Raw genomic sequence first — 22,330 nt, 5'->3', positions numbered from 1 at the left:
AAAAGGAGGAGCCAGCCGCTCCCGGCGGGCATTGTAGCCAGGAGAAGTCCGCGAGTTGGTTCATTGCTCTCCAAGCGTTGCGTCACTTCCTCCCGGAAGTAGCCAAGGCCAAGCAGATCCCCGCCTCCCGGTAGCGGCCAAGATGGCGCCGTGACCGGAAGTCGCCGTTATTTAGCCGCTTCCTGTTTTGGCTGAGGAGAGGGTTTAATGGCGTCTTGATTCCGAAGCCACCATGAAGAAGTTCTTCCAGGAAATTAAGGCGGATTTGCAGTTCAGGACGGCCGGGCCAGGCCAGAAGCTCAGCGAGGCGCCCAAGTAAGCCATCCAAATAATAATGGGTTGCTGTGAGTTTTCATATTCCAGAAGCACTCTCTCCTGACGTTTCGCCCACATCTATGGCAGGCATCCTCAGAGGCTGTGAGGAAACTAGGCACGTGGGGTTTATATATTTGTGGGTGGGAGGAGCACTCTCTCCTGACGTTTCGCCCACATCTATGGCAGGCATCCTCAAAGGTTGTGAGGAAACTAGGCACACGTGGGGTTTATATATTTGATGCCTTTATATATTTATATATTTGATATTTATCTTTGATATCCAACGTTCTGGATTATCCCATGCATTTTTGTAGACAATGTTTTCAATACATCATGATATTTTGGTGCTAAATTCGTCAATACAGTAAGTACTACATAGCATTACCATGTATTGAACTATTTTTTTCTGTCAAATTTGTTGTATAACATGATGTTGTGGTGCTTAATTTGTAAAGTCATAATCTAATTTGATGTTTAATAGGCTTTTCCTTAATCCCTCCTTATTATCCAACATATTCGCTTATCTAACGTTCTGCTGGCTCGTTTATGTTGGATAAATGAGACTCTACTGTACCTTGATTAGCATTGAATAGATTTCCAGCTTCAGAGCCTGGCTTCTTCCTGCCTGGGGGATCTTTTGTTAAGGTGTTAGCTGGCCCTGATTGTTTCCTGTCTGGAATTCACCTCTTTTCAAAGTGTTGTTCTTTATTTACTGTCCTGATTTTAGAATTTTTTAATACCCCACCTGCTCCAAGGTGAACTGAACCACCTAAACTAGCCTAACAGGCCAATGGATACTCCACCACAGGCATCAGAAGAGCTGCAAGGCCAAGAACAAGACACAAGAGTCAAAACAAAGATCCGCCCAGAGGAAAAGTGTTGTTGCTATGATGATGATGATGATGATGATGATTATTGGAGCCCAGGGTATAATGTCCTTGTTTCAGGGATTACTTGTCATTGTACCCAGGATTACTTGTTGTACAGTTGTTATATAGTTGCGTGTGTATATACGCAACTATTTTTGGACTTTTCTGTTTGAGATTGATGTATGTTGTGTTTTATGTGTTACATATAAGATCGTACCTGGTTGGGATGGTTAAGAAAATATTTTTCAATCTAGACATACTGTTTTAGGAATACACACATTTAATTTGAATGAGAACATATATACAACAACAACAATAATTCTTTTATTTCTTTCCTGCCTCTCTTCAAGTCTCAGTCATGGTTCTGCTTATATTAAGTGTATTGTATTGTTTTTATCATATTGGAAAGTGCCCTGAGTCCCCTGAAGAGAGAGGGTGGTGTACAAATAACATTTTATTATTTATATTTTTTATTAGCATACATCATGGGAACCACTGACAGCATAGGGAAGCTGAGGAAGAAAGACAACCCATTTATTTATTTAAAACATTTATATTCCGCCCTTCTCACCCCGAAGGAGACTTAGGGCAGAGCACAACATATACCGTATATACTTGAGTATAAGCCGACCCGAATATAAGTCAAGGCACCTAATTTTACCACAAAAAACTGGGAAAACTTAGTGACTCGAGTATAAGCCGAGGGTGGGAAATGCAGCAGCTACTGGTAAATTTCAAAAATAAAATAAAATTAGATACCAAATAAAATTACATTAATTGAGGCATCAGTGGGTTTAAATGTTTTGAATATTTACTGTATTTCAAAGAAAAACAGTAAACTTTATAAGTGGAAAAGCAACAATAACTTTATAATAATCATCATCACCAACAACAGCTTCATTCTATCTCCCCCTGGGACTCAGGCCGGCTTCCAACATAGTAACAGGCAAACATATAATGCAGATATAGATCTATCTAATTTCACATATGTATTTCCCCCGAAACCTTTGCAAATCCTCTCTATATTTTCCTCCTGCAATATTTGCAAGCCCTATTTATCAATGTTTATATCTATCTAGACATCTGTGTGTGCGCGTGCACATTTTCCCTCTGCACTTGCAAACATGTTAGGGTAAAATTCATATATAATAATGTATACGTATAGGAACAGATATACAGGTACAGTAGAGTCTCACTTATCCAAGCTAAACGGGCCGGCAGAACCTTGGATAAGCGAATATCTTGGATAATAAGGAGGGATTAAGGAAAAGCCTATTAAACATCAAATTAGGTTATGATTTTACAAATCAAGCACCAAAACATGTTATACAACAAATTTGACAGAAAAAGTAGTTCAATACACAGTAAAGATATGTTGTAATCACTGTATTTACGAATTTAGCACCAAAATATCACGATGTATTGAAAACATTGACTACAAAAATGGCTTGGATAATCCAGAAATTTGGATAAGCGAGGCTTGGATAAGTGAGACTCTACTGCACATGGAAATCTCTAGTTATCTATATTTACATAGGATTTGCAAAGACCTGTAAACATATGAGGGGAAAATTCATATATTAATGTATTTGTAGGGGGAACTTCTATATAAATATTGAGAAGCTTTGGGGCATGCATTTGCCCAAGGAAGAAATGCAAGCAAAGCCCCCCTCAAAACAACTTTGTCCTCTTTTCTCCTGCCCTTTCCCACCTCTTTTCTTTCTCCCTTTTTCAAACTCTAAAAGTAGCCAGAAAAGGCTACTTAAAACTTCTCTCCCCCTCCCAAAAAAACCCACCTCATTTTTGTTTCCTTAGGAATAAAAAGAAATACACACCTTCTGTTGCTCTCTTTTCCCTCCTTCCCTCCCTTTGGACTCGAATGTTCTTGCAATAATAGTAGTAATAATATTTTAATAATTGTGGCGCAGCCTGCTGCAATAAATCTGTGGCCAGAATTGAACATCTCCTCAGGAGAAGGTTAAATTGCCTCTGTGTCTGTCTCTGTACTATGTGTATATGGGCATTGAATGTTTGCCCTATATGTATATAATGTGATCCGCCCTGAGTCCCCTTCGGGGTGAGAAGGACGGAATATAAATACTGTAAATAAATAATAGCAATGAATCTTGCAAATTTGCAAGAATATCTTTATTCCCCTTCTGCCCATGCAATCTGGCTTGCAAGGGTTTCTCTCACACTCTCCTTTCGCTTTTGAAAACATTCGCTTCTTTTCTTTCTCTCTCTCTCAAAAAATATAAAACAACCAGCCTGGGAGGAGAAGCAGAGGAGGGAGGTTTTGGAAAAGAAAACATTTTGTGGCCTCCAGGCTCCGCTGTTGGCTTGACCTTGGCCCGAATATAAGCGGGGGAGGCTTTTTCAGCTCATAAATAAGGGCTGAAAAACGGGCTTATCTTCGAGTGTATACGGTTAATGTGTTAACCTACAAATGATCTACAAACCTACCAAGAAATTCCAGCAAATGCTCTGTTCAGCAAAGGACAAGAGGGATCCTGTCACCTCTGCCTTTGGCTGTGATGGCTTCCAGTTTCTGATCCAAGCACTTGTAGGGCCCCATATTCCCATCTAGGCTACAGTCAAGGCCCTTTGTGATGTTGCTGCTTGTGTGTGGTGACACTGTGGGGACACACAATTCTTGTTTCATGCCTTCTAAAAGGTGCGTGTTTTAATATGTCCTTTTATGGGTGTGTTTTAACTATGTTGTGCCCCATCTGAGGAGAGGTGGGCAATAAATTATTATGATTTTTCAATCTGCAGATATGGAGGCTGGCTGTACGGATATTATTATTTTGGAATTCTCTGCGCCGGAGTGTGGTGGTATTTAAACAGAGGCTGGATGGCTCTCTGTCGGGGGTGCTTTGAATGTTATCTTCCGGCTTCTTGGCAGGGGGTTGGACTGGATGGACCATGAGGTCTCTTCCAAATCTAGGATTCTATGATTCTAGTTTAATCAAATATGCAGATAGGGAGGACTGACTATAGGGAGGGTTGTTGTATGTTTTCCGGGCCATATGGCCATGTTCCAGAAGTATCCTCTCCTGACGTTTCACCCACATCTATGGCAGGCATCTTCAGAGGTTGTGAGGTATAATGAGAGGCCGAGCTTCCTGTATGCTTCTGTAAAGGCGTTGAGAGTAGCTTGTTGGCCTTCTGAATGCGCAGAGACTACGCTATCATCGACATATTGGAGTTCTATAACATGTTGTTGTGACCTTGGTTTTGGCTTTTGGCCTGCTGAGGTATACATCACAACCTCTGAGGATGTCTGCCATAGATGTGGGCGAAACGTCAGGAGAGAATGCTTCTGGAACATGGCCATATAGTCTGGAAAACATACAACCCTGTGATCCCAGCCATAAAAGCCTTCGACAACATAATTTTGTTTGATATTGTTCTTGGCTTGCTGTGTGTTTTCCAGTCTGCCTGGCCATGTTCCAGAAGCATTCTCTCCTGATGTTTTGCCCACATCTATGGCAAGGCATCCTCAGAGGTGGTGAAGTCTGTTGGAATCTAGGCAAGTGGGGTTTCGATGTATGTGGAATGATGTCCAGGGTGGGAGAAAGAACTCTTGTCTGTTTGAGGAAAATTTGAAAGTTGCAATTAATCACCTTGATTAGAATTGAATAGCCTCACAACTTCAAAGTGTGGGTGCTTCCTGCCTGGGGGATCTTTTGTTAGGAAGTGTTAGCTGGCCCTGATAGTTTCTTGTCTGGGATTCCCTTATCTCCCAAGTGAAAGCCTTCGAGCAACACATTATTATTGTTATTGTAATAAGAGGGCTGACTACAGATATAATAATAATTATTTTTGTCAAATGCTGAAGTATGAAGTGCCAATTATGTCGCCCTTGATTACTGACCATATTTTTATTTTGTGATGTGGTGCTTTTATATTTGTTGATGTATTAATTTGTTGCGATTAGTATGCATTTTATATTGTCTATATTTTATTGTATTTTGTGTTTTATTTTATATTGTTGGGTTTGGTCCCCATGTGAGCCTCGGGGAGATGGGAGCAGGATATAATAAAAATAAAGTTATTATTATTAAATTGTATGACACAGTAAACAAGATAGACATGCTGGATTTCGTATCACAAAATCACAAGTCGAACACTTCCCAAGTGTCTAGGACTGTGTGATGCATTTTCGGATGATGCTGCAGATCCCAGTCGGGTGGCCTTTTGCAGTTGGCAGATCGTAATTTTGTCAATGTCTATTGTTTCCAAATGCTGGCTGAGATCTTTTGGCATGGCACCGAATGTGCCGATCGCCACCGGGACCACCTGCACTGGTTTCTGCCAGTCTTTGAAGTTCGATCTTGAGGTCCTGATAGTGGCTGAGTTTTTCGTGTTGTTTTTCGTCAATGCGACTGTCACCTGGGATGGCGACATCAATGATCCAAACCTTTTTCTTTTCCACAACTGTGATGTCTGGTGTGTTGTGTTCCAGAACTTTGTCAGCCTGGATTTGGAAGTCCCCTTTGCGTGCTCATTTTCCAATACTTTTGCAGGTTTGTGACCCCACCAGTTCTTTGCTGCTGGGAGGTGGTACTTGAGGCATAAGTTCCAATGAATCATTTGGGCCACATGGTTGTGCCTCTGTTTGTAGTCTGTCTGTGCAATTTTCTTACAGCAGCTGAGGATATAGTCAATGGTTTTGTCAGTTTCCTTGCACAGTCTGCATTTTGGGTCATCAGCTGATTTTTCGATCTTGGCCTGAATTGCCTTTGTCCTGATGGCTTGCTCCTGGGCTGCAAGGATCAGGCCTTCTGTCTCCTCCTTCAGGGTCCCATTCGTGAGCCAGAGCCAGGTCTTCTCCTTATCAGCTTTTCCTTCAATTTTGTTAAGGAACTTTCCATGCAATGTTTTGTTGTGCCAGCTGTCAGCTCTAGTTTGTAGTGCGGTTTTCTTGTACTGGTTTTTTGTCTGCTGTGCTTTGAAGAGTTTCTGATTTTTAACTTTGATTTTTATTGTATGACACAGCAAACAAGATAGATATGCTGGATTTTATAATTATTATAATTATATGATCATGCAGATAATAAATTTCTCGTTACCTGTCTCATTGGTGCCTATGTCTTACTCGCTGATCGCCTCAAATGTTTTGGTGTTCAGCCCTTTAGCATCATCCTTTAGCATCAGCTGCCATTTATTTTCCGAGCCCAATTTAAGGTGCAGGTGCTTACCTACAAAGCCCTGAACGGTTTGGGACCATCCTACCTCCGTGACCGCATCTCTGTCTACGAACCCACGCGTGCACTTCGGTCATCTGGAGAGGCCCTGCTCGTGATCCCGCCTGCGTCGCAAGCGCAGTTGGCAGTCTTCAGAAAGAACTTGAAGACCTGGCTGTTCCAATGTGCCTTCCCAGATTAATATCTTAGGAAATCTCCAATACCAAGTCCCATAAGCACTTTATTAGAATTAAGATCGCATATCGCACTCTGCACTTGCCCTATAAGCCTTATATATCACCTGTCACATCAGCACTTTTAATCTTGTACCCATTACTCTGGCCCGGCCCAGTTCTATTGCGTTTTAGCGTATTGTTATTGCTTGTGATTTATACTGTTTTAATTCTTTTAATTTGCCTTTGTTTGTATTGTTATATTGTGTGTTGAGGCCTTGGCCTTTGTAAGCCGCATCGAGTCCTTCGGGAGATGCTAGCGGGGTACAAATAAAGTTTAATAATAATAATAATAAATAATTCCCTTGCCCCCAAAACAGGGAAAGAGCACCGAAAGACAAGGCCAAAGCGGAGCCCTCCAAGTGCCGCCAAGGACCCACCAATGAAGCCCAGATGGCGGCAGCGGCAGCCTTGGCTCGGCTGGAGCAGAAGCCGAAGCCTCGGCCGCCTTCGTCCCAAGACGCCATCCGAAATCAAGGTAAGAGGGAAAAGGGTGCTATTTCAGGAGTGTATTGCTTGTAATGTCGGGGAGTGAATTGTCTTGGGAGTTCACATACAGTGTAACATCGTCAACGTACAGGAACGATGGGAGTTCACGTATAAACAGTATAATATCGTAAACGTACAGGAACGATGTGATGGGGAGTCACATACAGACCAGTATAATATCGTCAACGTACAGGAACGATGTGATGGGAAGTCACATACAGACCAGTATAATATCATCAACGTACAGAAACGATGTGATGGGGAGTCACATACAGACCAGTATAATATCGTCAACGTACAGGAACGATGTGATGGGGAGTCACATACAGACCAGTATAGTATCGTCAACGTACAGGAATGATGTGATGGGGAGTCACATACAGACCAGTATAATATCGTCAACGTATAGGAATGATGTGATGGGGAGTCACATACAGACCAGTATAATATCGTCAACGTACAGGAATGATGTGATGGGGAGTCACATACAGACCAGCATAATATCGTCAACGTATAGGAATGATGTGATGGGGAGTCACATACAGACCAGTATAATATCGTCAACGTACAGGAATGATGTGATGGGGAGTCACATACAGACCAGTATAATATCGTCAACGTATAGGAATGATGTGATGGGGAGTCACATACAGACCGGCATAATATCGTCAACGTATAGGAATGATGTGATGGGGAGTCACATACAGACCAGCATAATATCGTCAACGTATAGGAATGATGTGATGGGGAGTCACATACAGACCAGTATAATATCGTCAACGTACAGGAATGATGTGATGGGGAGTCACATACAGACCAGTATAATATCGTCAACGTATAGGAATGATGTGATGGGAATATTTTGTACATGGCCCCCAAATATCAAACCGTACAACCTGGATCTCTTCTCCCAATGAAATAGTATTGTATTTCTCTCCTCCCTCTCTCCATGCCTCTCTTCCTTTCTAGTGAAAAAAGAGCTGATGGCTGAAGCAGCTGCGAGTGAGAAGGGAACATCCGTGGAACAGAAGGTAAAGCAGCTAGGTGTAAATTGAATTAGAAGAATTGAATGAGAAAGATGTCTTGTTTGTTTGTTTGAGGCAAGTGTGAATGTTGCAATTGGCCACCTTGATTAGCACTGAATAGCCTTGCAGCTTCAAAGCCTGGCTCCTTCCTGCCTGGGGGATCCTTTGTTGGGAGGTGTTAGCTGGCCCTGATTGTTTCATGTTTGGAATTCCTCTTTTGTTTAGTGTTATTTATTTCCTAAAACTCTAAAATTGGGGCAGTAAATAAAGAACAACACTCAGATATCTGTACCTGTCCGGTGGGACAAGTAAAAATATCTCTTTACTATCACTGTTAGTCTTCTAGCGTTGGAATAGTGGATAATTTAGTTTTGGTCTATTTAGCTGCTTGTGATTCCTTTAATTTATCACTTTTAAACTTATTTATTATGCAATGCTTTTGACACGAAATCTATATACAGTAGAGTTTTACTTATCCAAGCTAAACGGGCCGGCAGAAGCTTGGATAAGCGAATATCTTGGATAATAAGGAGGGATTAAGAAAAAGCCTATTAAACATCAAATTAGGTTATGGTTTTACAAATTAAGCACCAAAACATGTTATACAACAAATTTGACAAAAAAGGTAGTTCAGTACGCAGTAATGTAATGTTATAATTACTGTATTTATGAATTGAGCACCAAAATATCACGATATATTGAAAACATTGACTACAAAAATGGCTTGGATAATCCAGAACCTTGGATAAGTGAGACTCTACTGTAATACACTATTATAAATGTATATTATATATTACATGTAATGTTACTAATATTGCAATATACAGTAGAGTCTCACTTATCCAATGTTCTGGATTATCCAATGCATTTTTGTAGTCAGTGTTTTCAATATATCATGATATTTTGGTGCTAAATTCGTAAATAAAGTAATTACTACGTAGCATTACTGTGTATTGAACAACTTTTTCTGTCCAATTTGTTGCATAACATGATGTTTTGGTGCTTAATTTGTAAAAGCATAACCTAATTTGATGTTTAATAGGCTTTTTCTTAATCCCTCCTTATTATCCAACATATTTGCTTATCCAACGTTCTGCTGGCCCGTTTATGTTGGATAAGTGAGACTCTACTGTAATGACTGTATTTACGAATTTAGCACCAAAATATCATGATATATTGGAAACATTGACTACAAAAATGGCTTGGATAATCCAGAACCTTGGATAAGTGAGGCTTGGATAAGTTAGACTCTACGGTATACCTAAATGTAATGTGCGTTTTTCCCATGGAGTAAACGACAAAACCACTGAACCAGATCACTCCAAATTTGGCTAAAAAAGACATAGTCATCCAATCTATGTCTTACAATAAAAAACTAGAAAAATAAAGTCCAAATAACCCCGAATTGCTTACCAACTTGAATAGCACTGAACAGCCTTGCAGCTTCAAAGCCATGCTGCTTCCTAACCAGAGGGGTCCTAACCACTAGACTACGCCACAGCAACGTGTGGCTGGGCACAGCTTATAAATAAATTTAACAAAAGTGGATTATTGGCATTCTGGTGGGACACGGCTGCCTGCTTTTCTCCCAATTCTTCTCTCAAATTCTCTGTCGTTCCCCATCTTCAGAGCGTTCTCCCTGATGTCGAAGAGGGCCCCTCCATCTTGTCCGTCTCCGGAGTCTACTTCACTTGCCCCTTGACCGGGGCCACCGTCCGGAAAGACCAGAGAGACGCCCATGTCAAGCAGGCCATCCTCGATGTGAGTCTGAATCATAGAATAGTAGACTTGGAAGAGACCTCATGGGCCATCCAGTCCAACCCCCTGCCAAGAAGCAGGAAATCGCATTCAAAGCACCCCTGACAGATGGCCATCCAGCCTCTGTTTAAAAGACTCCAAAGAAGGAGCCTCCACCACAGTCCGGGGCAGAGAGTTCCATTGAGTCTGGGCGAACGGCCTCTGTTCTCTTTCATATGCTGCGGTCACTGATGATGCTTCTTCTCTTTGGTCTCCTCAGCACGCTGCCAAAGACCCCGTCACCGCTTCTGTCATGGAGATCCACACTTTCAACCGAGACCGGGAGAAGGTCAAGCTTGGCGTTGAGACCATCGCAAAGTGAGTGTGGAAGGGTTTTGCTATTCAAAATGTATGTATAGTGTAACTCCCCAAGAGATGGCAGTCCTGGTATGCGGCAGGTAGTGGCTTGTTCAGTAGGCTCTCCTCTACAGTTAGTTCCATTTGGCGGGAAGCCTTAGCATTGGACGGTTGTGTTGTTAAAGTGCGAAGTATGGAACCCTGTGCAGACGAGGAAGCCTTAGCATTGGACGGTTGTGTTGTTAAAGTGCGAAGTATGGAACCCTGCACAGACGGTTGGTCAATGTAACTTAAGCAACATGCAGTCACTGAATTCTTGACAGCCGAAGGTGTCACCCTAAAGGAGATTCACCAGAGAATGCAATCTGTTTATGGTGATTGTGTTGATGTGAGTCCTGTGTGTCGTTGGGCGAGTAAGTTTAAAGATGTTAAGGTGGGAACATCTGAAGAGTTGGATGTCCCGTGACAGCAACCACAGAGTTTCACAAGCAAAAAGGCGACAGATTGACTCAGGACGATTGTCGTATCCCTCAAGAAATTTCAAGAATTATCGGCATTTCACAAGAACATGTGGGTCACATTATCGCTTTGCTTGGGTATCGGAAGATCTGTGCACGACGGGTCCTGTGAGACGCCGGTTGCGGAAACAGAGTGTCAACATCTTCCATGATGGCTTCATTGTTGGCAGAAATGTATCCAATGGTCTGGTGATGATGTGGAAAAGTGAATAGTGGTAGTTAAAGAGCACCTTCTAAGGATTATTTCTGCGTTGGATTTATTAAAATATTCCCATCCAAACTCAAGTGACAAAGGTGGAGGCATTACTTTTCATTCAACCCTCGTATGTATGTGTGTGGCTGGGGTGTCCATTTATAGACTAGCTCCCACTATTCAGGAGACACCAATGGCCTTCCCTCCAATGACATTGCAGGTTATGGCGAGCGCCGTGAACATGTCCAAGAGCCCTGCCAATGTCTTGCATTGTTTTCCCTCGCAGGTACCTTGATAACATCCACCTCCATCCAACCGAAGAGAAATACCAGAGAATCAAGCTCCAGAACAAAGTGTTCCAGGTGAGTCCACCTGAATGTCATCCTCAACCTGGACAGATTTCACGACTATCAAACCTCTTGGGTGCTCTAGTTCCCATTGTCCCTGCGAAGGGGCCTACGAACGACTAAGGTTCTTTCAGGCAGGGGGAATCTTTTCATCCCACCCGCTGCCCCAAATTTGTAAAGAATAATAATTACTGCCACCAATTTGGAAAGATGCAAGCACCAAAGACTTAGGGAGGAGACCTTTTACTTTTACTTCTTTCTTCTTTTTATTCACTTTAGATGATAGCGTAACTTGGTTCAGAATATATGCAACAGAGGCTTAGATGTTGGAACAACAAGTAGTTTATTCAGGCACAGAGCTTAGTGGTTACAGTATTATTTCTCACGTAGAGGTATTCTTATTAACAGTTACAATATTAGAATAAGATGAATCTAAAGTATCACTTCTTTTACCTAAGGTAGTTAAACCCTATTCATTTGCCACTTTTATACCACAGTCACCCCTGTGATATGCTATCACAGATTCTCTGTTCCTTACCAGGACACAGATTATATTAAACTAGCTTGGGGACCCGGCGGTGCCTGGGTCATTTGAGAAAGGCATTGTTTGCCTGTGTTCCAAGTTCAGTCAAAGTCCAGAGTCAGTGGGGTTCAGTGGGTGCAGGTGAACTATAACTCCCCTATGAAAGTCCTATCATCCATGGTCCATCCCACTCTAAACAGTGCCAGGATGTATAGTAGGTCATGGGGACTGTATGTTTCAAATTTGGTCTTGATCAGACATTGGTGGGGGTTGCAGTGGTCTCAGGAAGTGAGTGAAGATACTGCAGTTCCAATCATCCATGGTCGAAACTCTTCCAAAACACACCAGGATGTAGAGTGGGTAATGGGGCCTCTGTGTGCCAAGTTTGGTACTGATTCATCGTTGGTGGGAGTCACAGTGCTCTAAGGAAGCCAGTGAAGGTATTGCAAGTCCCATAATCCATGGTCCATCCTCCTCCAAACAGCACCCAAGTGTAGAGTAAGACATGGGGGCTCTATGTGCCAAGTTTGGTCTTGTTCAGGCATTGGTGGGGGTCGCAATGTTCTCAGGAAGTGAGTGAAGGTATTGCAATTCCCATCGTCCATGGTGCATCCTTCTCCAAACTTTACCAGGGTATAGAGTGGGTCATGGGTGCTCTGTGTTTCAAGTTTGGTCTTGATGAGTCAGTTGTGGCAGTTGCAGTAGTCTCAGAAAGTGAGTAAAGGTACTGCAAATCCCATCATCCATGGTATATCTTCCCCCAAACTGCACCAGGGGGTCATGGGGGTTCTGTCTGCCAAGTTTGGTCCAGTTATCTCGCTGGTGGGCACTGCAGTGGCCTGTGGGAGTCGTAGCGATTGAAAGTACTACATATCCCATCACCCATGGTCCATCATTCCGCAAACGGCACCAGGACATAAAGTGCGTAATGGAGGTTAAGGGTGTCAAGTTTGGGCCAGGTCCATCGTTCCTGGTGGTCACAGTGGCCTGTGATAGTGGTGGCCAATCAGAAAGCTGCCACATACATACATACACCGCCTGCCACATACAAACATTGACTTTTATTATATAGATAGATATAGATAGAGATAAGTCACCAAACTTATTTTAAACTGACTCAAAGTGAGCCTCCCTGATCCCATCAACCTAGGATCAATCTTCCCTGTGCCTCATCAGAGCACAGACTGACTCTCTTTTTTAAACTCTGCACTTCTTCAGCAAACCGGCAGTTGGCTCCGCCTACTTCTCCATGGCAACCAGCCTCTGAGTGCTGAGAGGCAATAACTGTAATACTTACCCTCTTAAAACACAAACACACAATTAAACATAACATGTGTAAACCAAAAATTCGTACTTCATTACAGTCCCCTACACAAAACAACTGCATCTTCCTTCTAGGAAAGAATCCACTGCCTGGAAGGGACACACAAGTATTTCGAGGCCGTCGGGTTTGAAAAGATGACCCAGGCGGTGCCGGGACAAGGTAAGGCAAGTCAAACATGATCTCGAGGCCCAGAAAAGTGGGATGTAAATGAATAAAATAGTAAGCTTTGGTAACAGGCAGCGTGCTTAAATGTTGACTGCTCCCCTTTCCAGAAGACGCCACCGAGGATTTCTATGTGCTGAAGGAGGAGGCCTTGGGGAAGCTGGACGAGCTGAAGGAGCGCAAGGAGCAGCTTTTGGCCGGCGAACCCGTCCGGGCACAGCTGGACCGCCAGCGCTGCGTCTTCAAGCCGTCCTCGCAGGCCTCCCGCTTCGAGCTGCCCAGCGATTTCTTCAACCTCACGGCAGAGGAGCTGAAACGGGAGCAGAGGCTTCGGTGAGTGGCTCCTCAGCCGAGATTCATTCAGTGGCAACTTCCTTGGTTTGATTGTTGCTTTTGTTCCAATGTGGTGCAGTTCGAAAATGTGCAAATGTGAGTAGATCAATACGTACTGCTCTGGTGGGAAGGTTTGCCGGCCACATGACCTTGGAGGTGTCTATGGACAACGCTGGCTCTTCGGCTTAGAAATGGAGATGGGCACCAACCCCCAGAGTTGGACACAACTGGACTTAACTTATTATCTGGTATTATCTGTGAGCCGCCCCGAGTCCCCTTCAGGGGAGATGGAGGTGGGGTATAAATAAACTTATTATTATTGTTATTATTGACACAACATCATTGTATGACACAGCAAACAAGATAGATATGCTGGATTTCATCTGAAAATACATCGCACAGTCCTAGACACTTGGGAAGTGTTGGATTTGTGATTTTGTGATACGAAATCCTGCATCATCATTATCATTATTTTATTATGACACAGCAAACAAGATAGATATGCTGGATTTCGTATCAAAATCACAAGTCGAACACTTCCCAAGTGTCTAGGACTGTGTGATTTATTATTATTATTATTATTATTATTATTAATAATAATAATAATAATAATATTATTATAGTACATTGATTTACTTATCCTTATCATCACCGCTCAAGCAGGGAGCTTTGAAATGATGAAACAGCAGCTCTCTGAAGCTTTAGGTGATCTTACTGCCTATTATTATTATTGTTATTATTATTATTATTATATTATATTGTATGACACAGCAAGCAAGATAGATATGCTGGATTTCGTATCACAAAACCACAAGTCGAACACTTCCCAAGTGTCTCGGACTGTGTGATGTATTTTCGGATGATGCGCGCAGATCCCAGTAGGGTGGCCTTTTGCAGTTGGCAGATCGTGATTTTGTCAATGTCTATTGTTTCCAAATGCCGGCTGAGATCTTTTGGCACGGTACCCAGTGTGCCCATCACCACCGGGACTACCTGCACTGGTTTCTGCCAGAGTCTTTGAAGTTCAATCTTGAGGTCCTGAGAGCGGCTGAGTTTTTCCTGTTGTTTTTCGTCAATGCGACTGTCACCTGGAATGGCAACATCAATGACCCAAACCTTTTTCTTTTCCACAACTGTGATGTCTGGTGTGTTGTGTTCCAGAACTTTGTCAGTCTGGATTCGGAAGTCCCACAGTATCTTTGCGTGCTCATTTTCCAATACTTTTGCAGGTTTGTGATCCCACCAGTTCTTTGCTGCTGGGAGGTGGGACTTGAGGCATAAGTGCGATTTTCTTACAGCAGCTGAGGAGATGATCAATGGTTTCATCGGTTTCCTTGCACAGTCTGCATTTTGGGTCATCAGCTGATTTTTCGATCTTGGCCTTGATTGCCTTTGTCCTGATGTCTTGCTCCTGGGCTGCAAGGATCAGGCCTTCTGTCTCCTTCTTCAGGGTCCCATTCGTGAGCCAGAGCCAGGTCTTCTCCTTTTCAGCTTTTCCTTCAATTTTGTCAAGGAACTTTCCATGCAATGTTTTGTTGTGCCAGCTGTCAGCTCTAGTTTGTAGTGCGGTTTTCTTGTACTGGTTTTTGTCTCCTGTGCTTTGAGGAGTTTCTGATTTTTGACTTCAGTCAAAGCAGGTTCTTCACTTTGCTTTACATCTTCTGCCAGGGCATGTTCTTCTTCTTTGACTGCTTGTTTGACTTGCAAGAGTCCTCTGCCCCCTGATCTTCTAGGCAGATACAGCCGGTCAACATCACTGCGAGGGTGCAGTGAATGATGAATGGTCATGAGTTTTCTTGTTTTTCTGTCCAAATTGTCCAGTTCCATCTGTGTCCAGTTTATGATGCCAGCAGTATATCTTATGACAGGTATGGCCCAGGTGTTTATGGCCTTGATAGTGTTGCCTCCATTGAGCTTGCTTTTGAGAATTTTTTTCTGACTCTTTGTGTATATTCTTTGCTGACCACAGTTTTCACCTGTTCATGCTTGATGTTGTCCAGCTGTAGTATGCCCAGATATTTATAGACCTCTGGCTGGTGACACTTTATTGTTTGGCCATTAGGCATATTTATGCCCTCACTTTCAATGATTTTTCCCTTCTTCAATGCCACTGTCGAACATTTGTCCAAGCCAAACTCCATGCTGATATCAGTGCTAAAAATTGGGACTGTGTTAGTCAGAGACTGGATTTCAGTTTCTGTTTTCCCATACAGCTTCAGGTCATCCATCTACATCAGATGTGAAATTTTGTAAGATTTCTTAGATGTTTGATAGCCAAGATTTGTTTTTTGTAAGATTGTTAACAGAGGGATCATGGCAATAATGAAAAGCAGAGGGGACAATGAATCTCCCTGGAAAATTCCTCTCCTGATGTTGACAAGTCCATACCTTTCATTTCCAACAAACAGTTCAGTTTTCCAGTGCTCCATCATGTTTTCAATAAAGGTGCCAACGTTTTTACAAACCCCGATGGCATCCAGGCACTTGATGATCCAGCTGTGTGGGAGTGAGTCAAAGGCCATTTTGTAGTCGATCCATGTCATTATTATTATTAGCCATCCAAAAGAGCCTTCCTCTCACCTTTCTCCTCCTCCTTTTCTCTTCCGGAACGGCGTCCCACCGTTTGCCTCCATCCCTTTGGCCCCGAAGGACAGACGCGGTTGAGAAGGCCTCCATGCTGAGGACCAAAGCCATGCGGGAGAAGGAGGAACAGCGGGAGCTGAGGAAGTACAACTACACCCTTTTGCGGGTCCGTTTTCCGGACGGTTACATCCTGCAAGGTGAGTGGAGGGGGCTTCGTTGCTTCCGATCCAAAGGGGCCTTTGTATGCAAGGGTATATAGAGTTACTCTCACTAGGTTGGGCCAGTTATTTATTTATTTACTACATTATATTGTCTATTGTTTATATTGTTTATTGTTTCCAAATGCCGGCTGAGATCTTTTGGCACGGCACCCAGTGTGCCCATCACCACCAGGACCACCTGCACTGGTTTCTGCCAGAGTCTTTGAAGTTCAATCTTGAGGTCCTCATAGCGGCTGAGTTTTTCCTGTTGTTTTTCGTCAATGCGACTGTCACCTGGGATGGCGACATCAATGATCCAAACCTTTTTCCTTTCCACAACTGTGATGTCTGGTGTGTTGTGTTCCAGAACTTTGTCAGTCTGGATTTGGAAGTCCCACAGTATCTTTGCGTGCTCATTTTCCAATACTTTTGCAGGTTTGTGATCCCACCAGTTCTTTCCTGCTGGGAGGTGGTACTTGAGACATAAGTTCCAATGGATCATTTGGGCCACATAGCTGTGCCTCTGTTTGTAGTCTGTGCAATTTTCTTACAGCAGCTGAGGAGATGATCCATGGTTTTGTCGGTTTCCTTGCACAGTCTGCATTTTGGGTCATCAGCTGATTTTTCGATCTTGGCCTGAATGGCCTTTGTCCTGATGTCTTGCTCCTGGGCTGCAAGGACCAGGCCTTCTGTCTCCTTCTTCAGGGTCCCATTCGTGAGCCAGAGCCAGGTCTTCTCCTTATCAGCTTTTCCTTCAATTTTGTCAAGGAACTTTCCATGCAATGTTTTGTTGTGCCAGCTGTCAGCTCTAGTTTGTAGTGCGGTTTTCTTGTACTGGTTTTTTTTGTCTGCTGTGTTTTGAGGAGTTTCTGATTTATATTATTATTATTATTTAGTGTGTTGTCTGCATTGTTGTTTCTCTGGGCACAGGGACCTTCTTCGCTCGGGAGCCCGTCTCGGCACTTTACCAGTTTGTGCGGGAGGCCTTGCAGAACGACTGGCTCCCATTTGAGCTGCTGGGCCCCGGAGGACACATGCTGACCGACGAGAGCATGGCACTCAACGAGTGTGGGCTGGTGAGTGTGGCATTCCCCATATTATAGAGTTGGAAGGGGGCCTCTAAAGGCCTTCCAGTCTCACCCAGTTCTGCAAAGTAGGAAGACAGTCAAAGCCCTCCTGACGGATAACCATCCAGCCTCGTTGACATAAGATTTATTTATTTATTTGCAATATTTATATCCCGCCCTTCTCACTCCGAAAGGGACTCAGGGCGGCTTACAAGTTATATGTACATAACAATATATTATATTATTAGCATAGCACAATATAAGCATTATTATTAATAATATATATAATATACAATTATGTAATATATAATACACAATTATAATAGTGTTGTCGAAGGCTTTCATGGCCGAGATCACAGGGTTGTTGTGTGTTTTCTGGGCTGTATGGCCATGTGCCAGAAGTATTCTCTCCTGATGTTTCGCCCACATCTATGGCAGGCATCCTCAGAGGTTGTGAGGTATGGGGAAGCTAAGCAAGGAAGGTTTATATATCTGTGGAAGTTCCTGGGTGGAGCGAAAAACTTGGAGGCCAGTGTGAATGTTGCAATTAATCACCTTGATTAACATTAAATGGCCTTGCAAGCTTCACATCCTGTCCTGGGGGAATCCTTTGTTCAGAGTCGTTAGCTGCCCCTGATTGATTCCTGTCTCGAATTCTTCTGTTTTCAGAGTGCTGCTCCTTATTGACTGTTCTGATTTTGGAGTTTTTTTTAATACTGATTGCCAGATTTTGTTCATTTTCACGGTTTCCTCCTTTCTGTTGAAGTTGTCCACATGCTTGTGGATTTCAATGGCTTCTCTGTGTCGTCTGACATGAGAGTTGTTGGAGTGGTCAAGCATTTCTGTGTTCTCAAATAATATACTGTGTCCAGGTTTGTTCATCAAGTGCTCTGCTATGGTTGATTTCAGAAAAATATACATTGCAACCTCTGAGGATGCCTGCCATTGATGTGGGCGAAACGTCAGGAGAGAATACTTCTGGAACGTGGCCATACTGCTCAGAAAACACACAACAACCCATTATTATATTGTATTGCATTGTATTATTATCAATACTATATGAATATACAATATATTATATTATTACTATAGCATATTATTAGTATTATATATTTTATTGTTATATTGACACAGAAGACATGGTGGAATGGTGTTGTCCTGGCCCCCCTTCTTCCCTGTGGTCCAGAGACATAGGTCCCTGTGCCACTCCCAATGTGTCACTTCCTGTCACCAGCGTAGATGTTTGGGCGTATGAGGGCAGAGGACTTGACCCTTGGTCCCTTCCTTAGAAGAGTAAGAGTGACACCTGGACCAGAATGAAGAAGGCGGGGCCAAGAAGACATCTTTCCACCATGTTTCCTCTATCAACTTAACAATATAATATATATTCATATTATACTATACTAGTATTATAATATGTATATACATATATTGATATATTGTATTATGATGTAATACAATGTAATAATAATACACTATTATAATTGTATATATTACATGCAATATTACTAATAATATTGCAATATAGTTGTATAGTACTCATCAGTCCTCTTGGCTAGTTCATCTGACAAAATACATGAGGAGTTGTGGACTTCCGATCTGGTATCCAAATCTCTTAGAAGAACTAGACCCAAAAATAGTTGCTCAACGAGTCCTGGATATAGAAGGCCAAAAAGACATGGCTACCCTGAGTAAAGCTGGCTCATTGAAATGGTTCAGCCGTTTTAAACATACCTTCCAAACAGCCAGGTATCTAAAGACAGAAATGCCTAAACACCTCAGGAGGGTATTTACCAGAGCTCATTTTGAGCAGCTGGATACGATGGTCAAACACGGAAGGTTTAATCAAGTTCCATACAACGAACAATTTTGTATTTGTGGAGGATATCGCACATGTTCTGTTCGGCTGTGAATTGTATAAGAAAGAGAGAGACCAATGCCTCAGTCCATACATTATTCACAAAACACACTGGGACCCACATATTAAAATTTCATTTTTGTTGGCCGGCCAGAATCCTAAAATAACACACAAAACAGCCCTTTTCCTATTCAAAGCAATACAGCTGAGAATTGCATATTTGGAATCAATTGGGGTAAACTGTGGACGTGATGCAGATATTTGACCTGAACGGGATCTTGTTAACTTCTTTTTTACTGCGGGTTGTATGTTGTATGTATGTCTATGTGTTCAATGTTTTGATATGGCCGATGGGCTAATCAATAAAATGTGATTTGATTTGTATAGTACAATATAATAATATATAATGCTATATAGTGCTTATATTGTGCTATGCTAATAATATAATATATTGTATGTATATATAACTTGTAAGCCGCCCTGAGTCCCCTTCGGGGTGAGAAGGGCTGGATATAAATGTTGCAAATAAATAAATAAACTTCAAATATGCATTTCAGTGATTCTCTTTCCTTCTTTCCTTTGCAAAGGTGCCCTCGGCACTCCTGACATTTGCCTGGGACGCGGAGGTCATGGCGGACATCAAAGCCTCCGGAGGCGAGCGCATCGAGAGCGTCCTGAAGCCGGACCTCCTCTCCGCCGTGCTGATCCTCTCCTGAAAATAAAATAAACTCCCAGCTTGGTTCAGGTCACCTTCCGTCCGATGCCTGCTTCAAACACGAGCCATTCAGCAAATCCTGTTCTCTTTCTGTCTCGTGAACATTAGACGGGGAAAGATGATGTTTGTTTAGGAGCCAGAGCTGAATAGCTGACTTTGTTTGGCTCCTCTGCAGTGTATTTGAGGACTCGATCTGAATTTACTTGTGTCGGAGTTCTATTTTTAAGAAGCGCTGCCTTTTCTATGTATGCGGTCTCCAACTGGAGGAAGGTTTTCCTCCGAATCGATTTCACGTCCTGCCCAAAAGACATCCCAATGAGACTCAGAGTTCACAGAGCGTCCGTTTTTCTCTCCAAGCACTTTTTTCTTCGTTCTTTGAAGCCAGGGAGGTTGTTTATTTTCTCTTTATTTAAGTCCGATAAGCTGTTTGCTTGATTCGTGGATGTTCCTAGACGCTTATTTCAGCAGCAGGAAGCAAAAGAAGGCCCCAAAGTACAATCCAACACGTCCCAGCTAGAATAGAGCGGATAAATGGCGAGTCGGTCTGTAGGAAGGTCAATGGGTTGGATTTTGAGCAAGCATGTGAGCTTTCACTGTTCTAGCATGGTTTGTCATGCTGTGACAGCCATCTCTCAAAATTATTCCACTTCTATGCAGAGGATTGAAGAACAGACTGGCTATGTCCCTGTAGCCAGATGCAAATCCTCATTGAGATTTGCTAAGGATCCTCAGCAGATAATGTCATTAGTTTGCAGCTTGGTACATAAATATACTTCCCTAATATCCCTTGCACCAAGGAGATTGGAGAATAGAATTGGCGAAGATGTCCTCATTGAGATTTGCTAGTTTTTTCAGTGGATAATGGCATTGGTTTGTAGCCTGGTACATAGCCAGGTGTTTCCCTAATATCCTTTGCCCCAAGAGGAGACTGGAGAATAGGCTGGCTATAGATGCACTGCAAAGATGTCCTCATTTGCTAGGGTTTTCAGCAGATGCCATTAGTCTGCAGCTTGGGGTGTAACCAGATATTCCTCTAACAGCCCTTGCCTCATGCAAATGGGGTTGAAAGACAGTCTGGCTATGTCCCTGTAGCCAGATGCAAACTGAGAATGTCCTCATTGGTTAGACTCCTCCGTGCATATTGCCATGAGTCTGCAGATTTGCACATAGCCAGATGCTTCCCTAATACCCTTTGTCCCATGCAAAGGGATTGGAGAACAGGCTGGCTATGGCTCTGTAGCCAGACTCAAAGTGAGGACATCTTTGTTGAGATTTGCTAGATTCCTCAGCAGATAACACTATTGGTCTGCAGCTTGGGATGTTGCCAGATGCTTCCCTAATACCCTTTGTCCCATGCAAGGGGATTGGAGAACAGGCTGGCTATGGCCCTGTTGCCAAATGCAAAGTGAGGACATATTTGAGATTTGCATCTGGCTACAGGGACAGATCATGCCATTGGTCTGCAGCTTGGGAGATGGTGACGCCTTTCCTGGCTATTCCATCTCCCATGGAGAGGATTGGGGAATGGGGTGGCTATGTCCCAATATCAGGACACAAAAAAGATTTGCTAAAGCTCAGCAGGTAACAGAGCCATAGCCAGATGATTCTCTTAAGAGATTGGGAGTATTCACGAGTCAATGGCGGAATGTTCACACTATATTTCAGATTTAATTTGAGGCATTGAGAGCTATATTTCAGCTGATAGAGATCGTGGGAGGTGCAGTCCTTTGACTACTGGGAATTGAAGTCCAAAGTAGCTTAGAGGGCTACAGATTCTCCCTATTTCTAGAGGAATAAGTCTCTTAGAAGACAGATGGTTCTGAGAAAAATGAATGTGTTAACTACAAAAGTATTCCTTGAAAAACGTTAGCAGATATTTCAGGATTTATGAAATGCTTCCGGAGAGTTTTCACAGCCCTCCACTTGTCGTCTTTTTGGCCGGCTGTTGGAGTCTTCACCGGCATGTATTCCGTTCTTAAAACAACTTGTTCTAATACAGAAAGGCTGTATAGTGATCGTTGTTATTGAATTTTGAATTAAATTTAGTTATGGAAATGACTTGGGGGTCTTACTGGGCAGCAGGGGGGCCAGGAAGACGACATTCCACCATGTCTGTGTCAATATAACATCATAATATATCATACTAATATTATGCTATACTAATATAATATATTGTATAGACATATAATATTGATAATATTATAATGTAATACAATATAATACACTATTATAATTGTATATGATATATTACATGTAATATTACTAATATTGCAGTATATTACAATACAGTAAT

The 22,330-nt window shown here is 42.6% G+C and overlaps 1 protein-coding gene across 1 annotated transcript; it reads left to right on the top strand.

The window, feature by feature from the left end:
* The first annotated feature begins 28 nt into the window (after positions 1-28).
* On the top strand, positions 29-22,095 carry ubxn6 (UBX domain protein 6). Its single transcript, XM_062959790.1, has 11 exons — positions 29-315; positions 6,927-7,084; positions 8,065-8,126; positions 9,750-9,881; positions 10,138-10,235; positions 11,212-11,287; positions 13,194-13,278; positions 13,392-13,614; positions 16,264-16,394; positions 17,328-17,473; positions 19,910-22,095. Exons 1-11 carry the CDS (start codon positions 233-235, stop codon positions 20,036-20,038), a joined length of 1,323 nt encoding a protein of 440 aa, XP_062815860.1. The 5' UTR covers positions 29-232; the 3' UTR covers positions 20,039-22,095.
* The last annotated feature ends 235 nt before the right edge of the window (positions 22,096-22,330 follow it).

Source organism: Anolis carolinensis, unplaced genomic scaffold (genome assembly GCF_035594765.1).
Source record: "Anolis carolinensis isolate JA03-04 unplaced genomic scaffold, rAnoCar3.1.pri scaffold_7, whole genome shotgun sequence".
NCBI lineage: Eukaryota > Metazoa > Chordata > Lepidosauria > Squamata > Dactyloidae > Anolis > Anolis carolinensis.
The sequence above is the reverse complement of the archived record's forward strand: the minus strand, read 5'-3'. Positions and strand labels throughout refer to the sequence as shown.

Excerpts from the sequence above, each read along its gene's own strand:
- ubxn6 (XM_062959790.1), top strand. The coding sequence starts at position 233 with ATGAAGAAGTTCTTCCAGGAAATTAAGGCGGATTTGCAGTTCAGGACG. Across the intron at positions 11,288-13,193 it reads TCCAGAACAAAGTGTTCCAG|GAAAGAATCCACTGCCTGGA; the intron begins GTGAGTCCACCT and ends TCTTCCTTCTAG. Across the intron at positions 17,474-19,909 it reads CACTCAACGAGTGTGGGCTG|GTGCCCTCGGCACTCCTGAC; the intron begins GTGAGTGTGGCA and ends TCCTTTGCAAAG.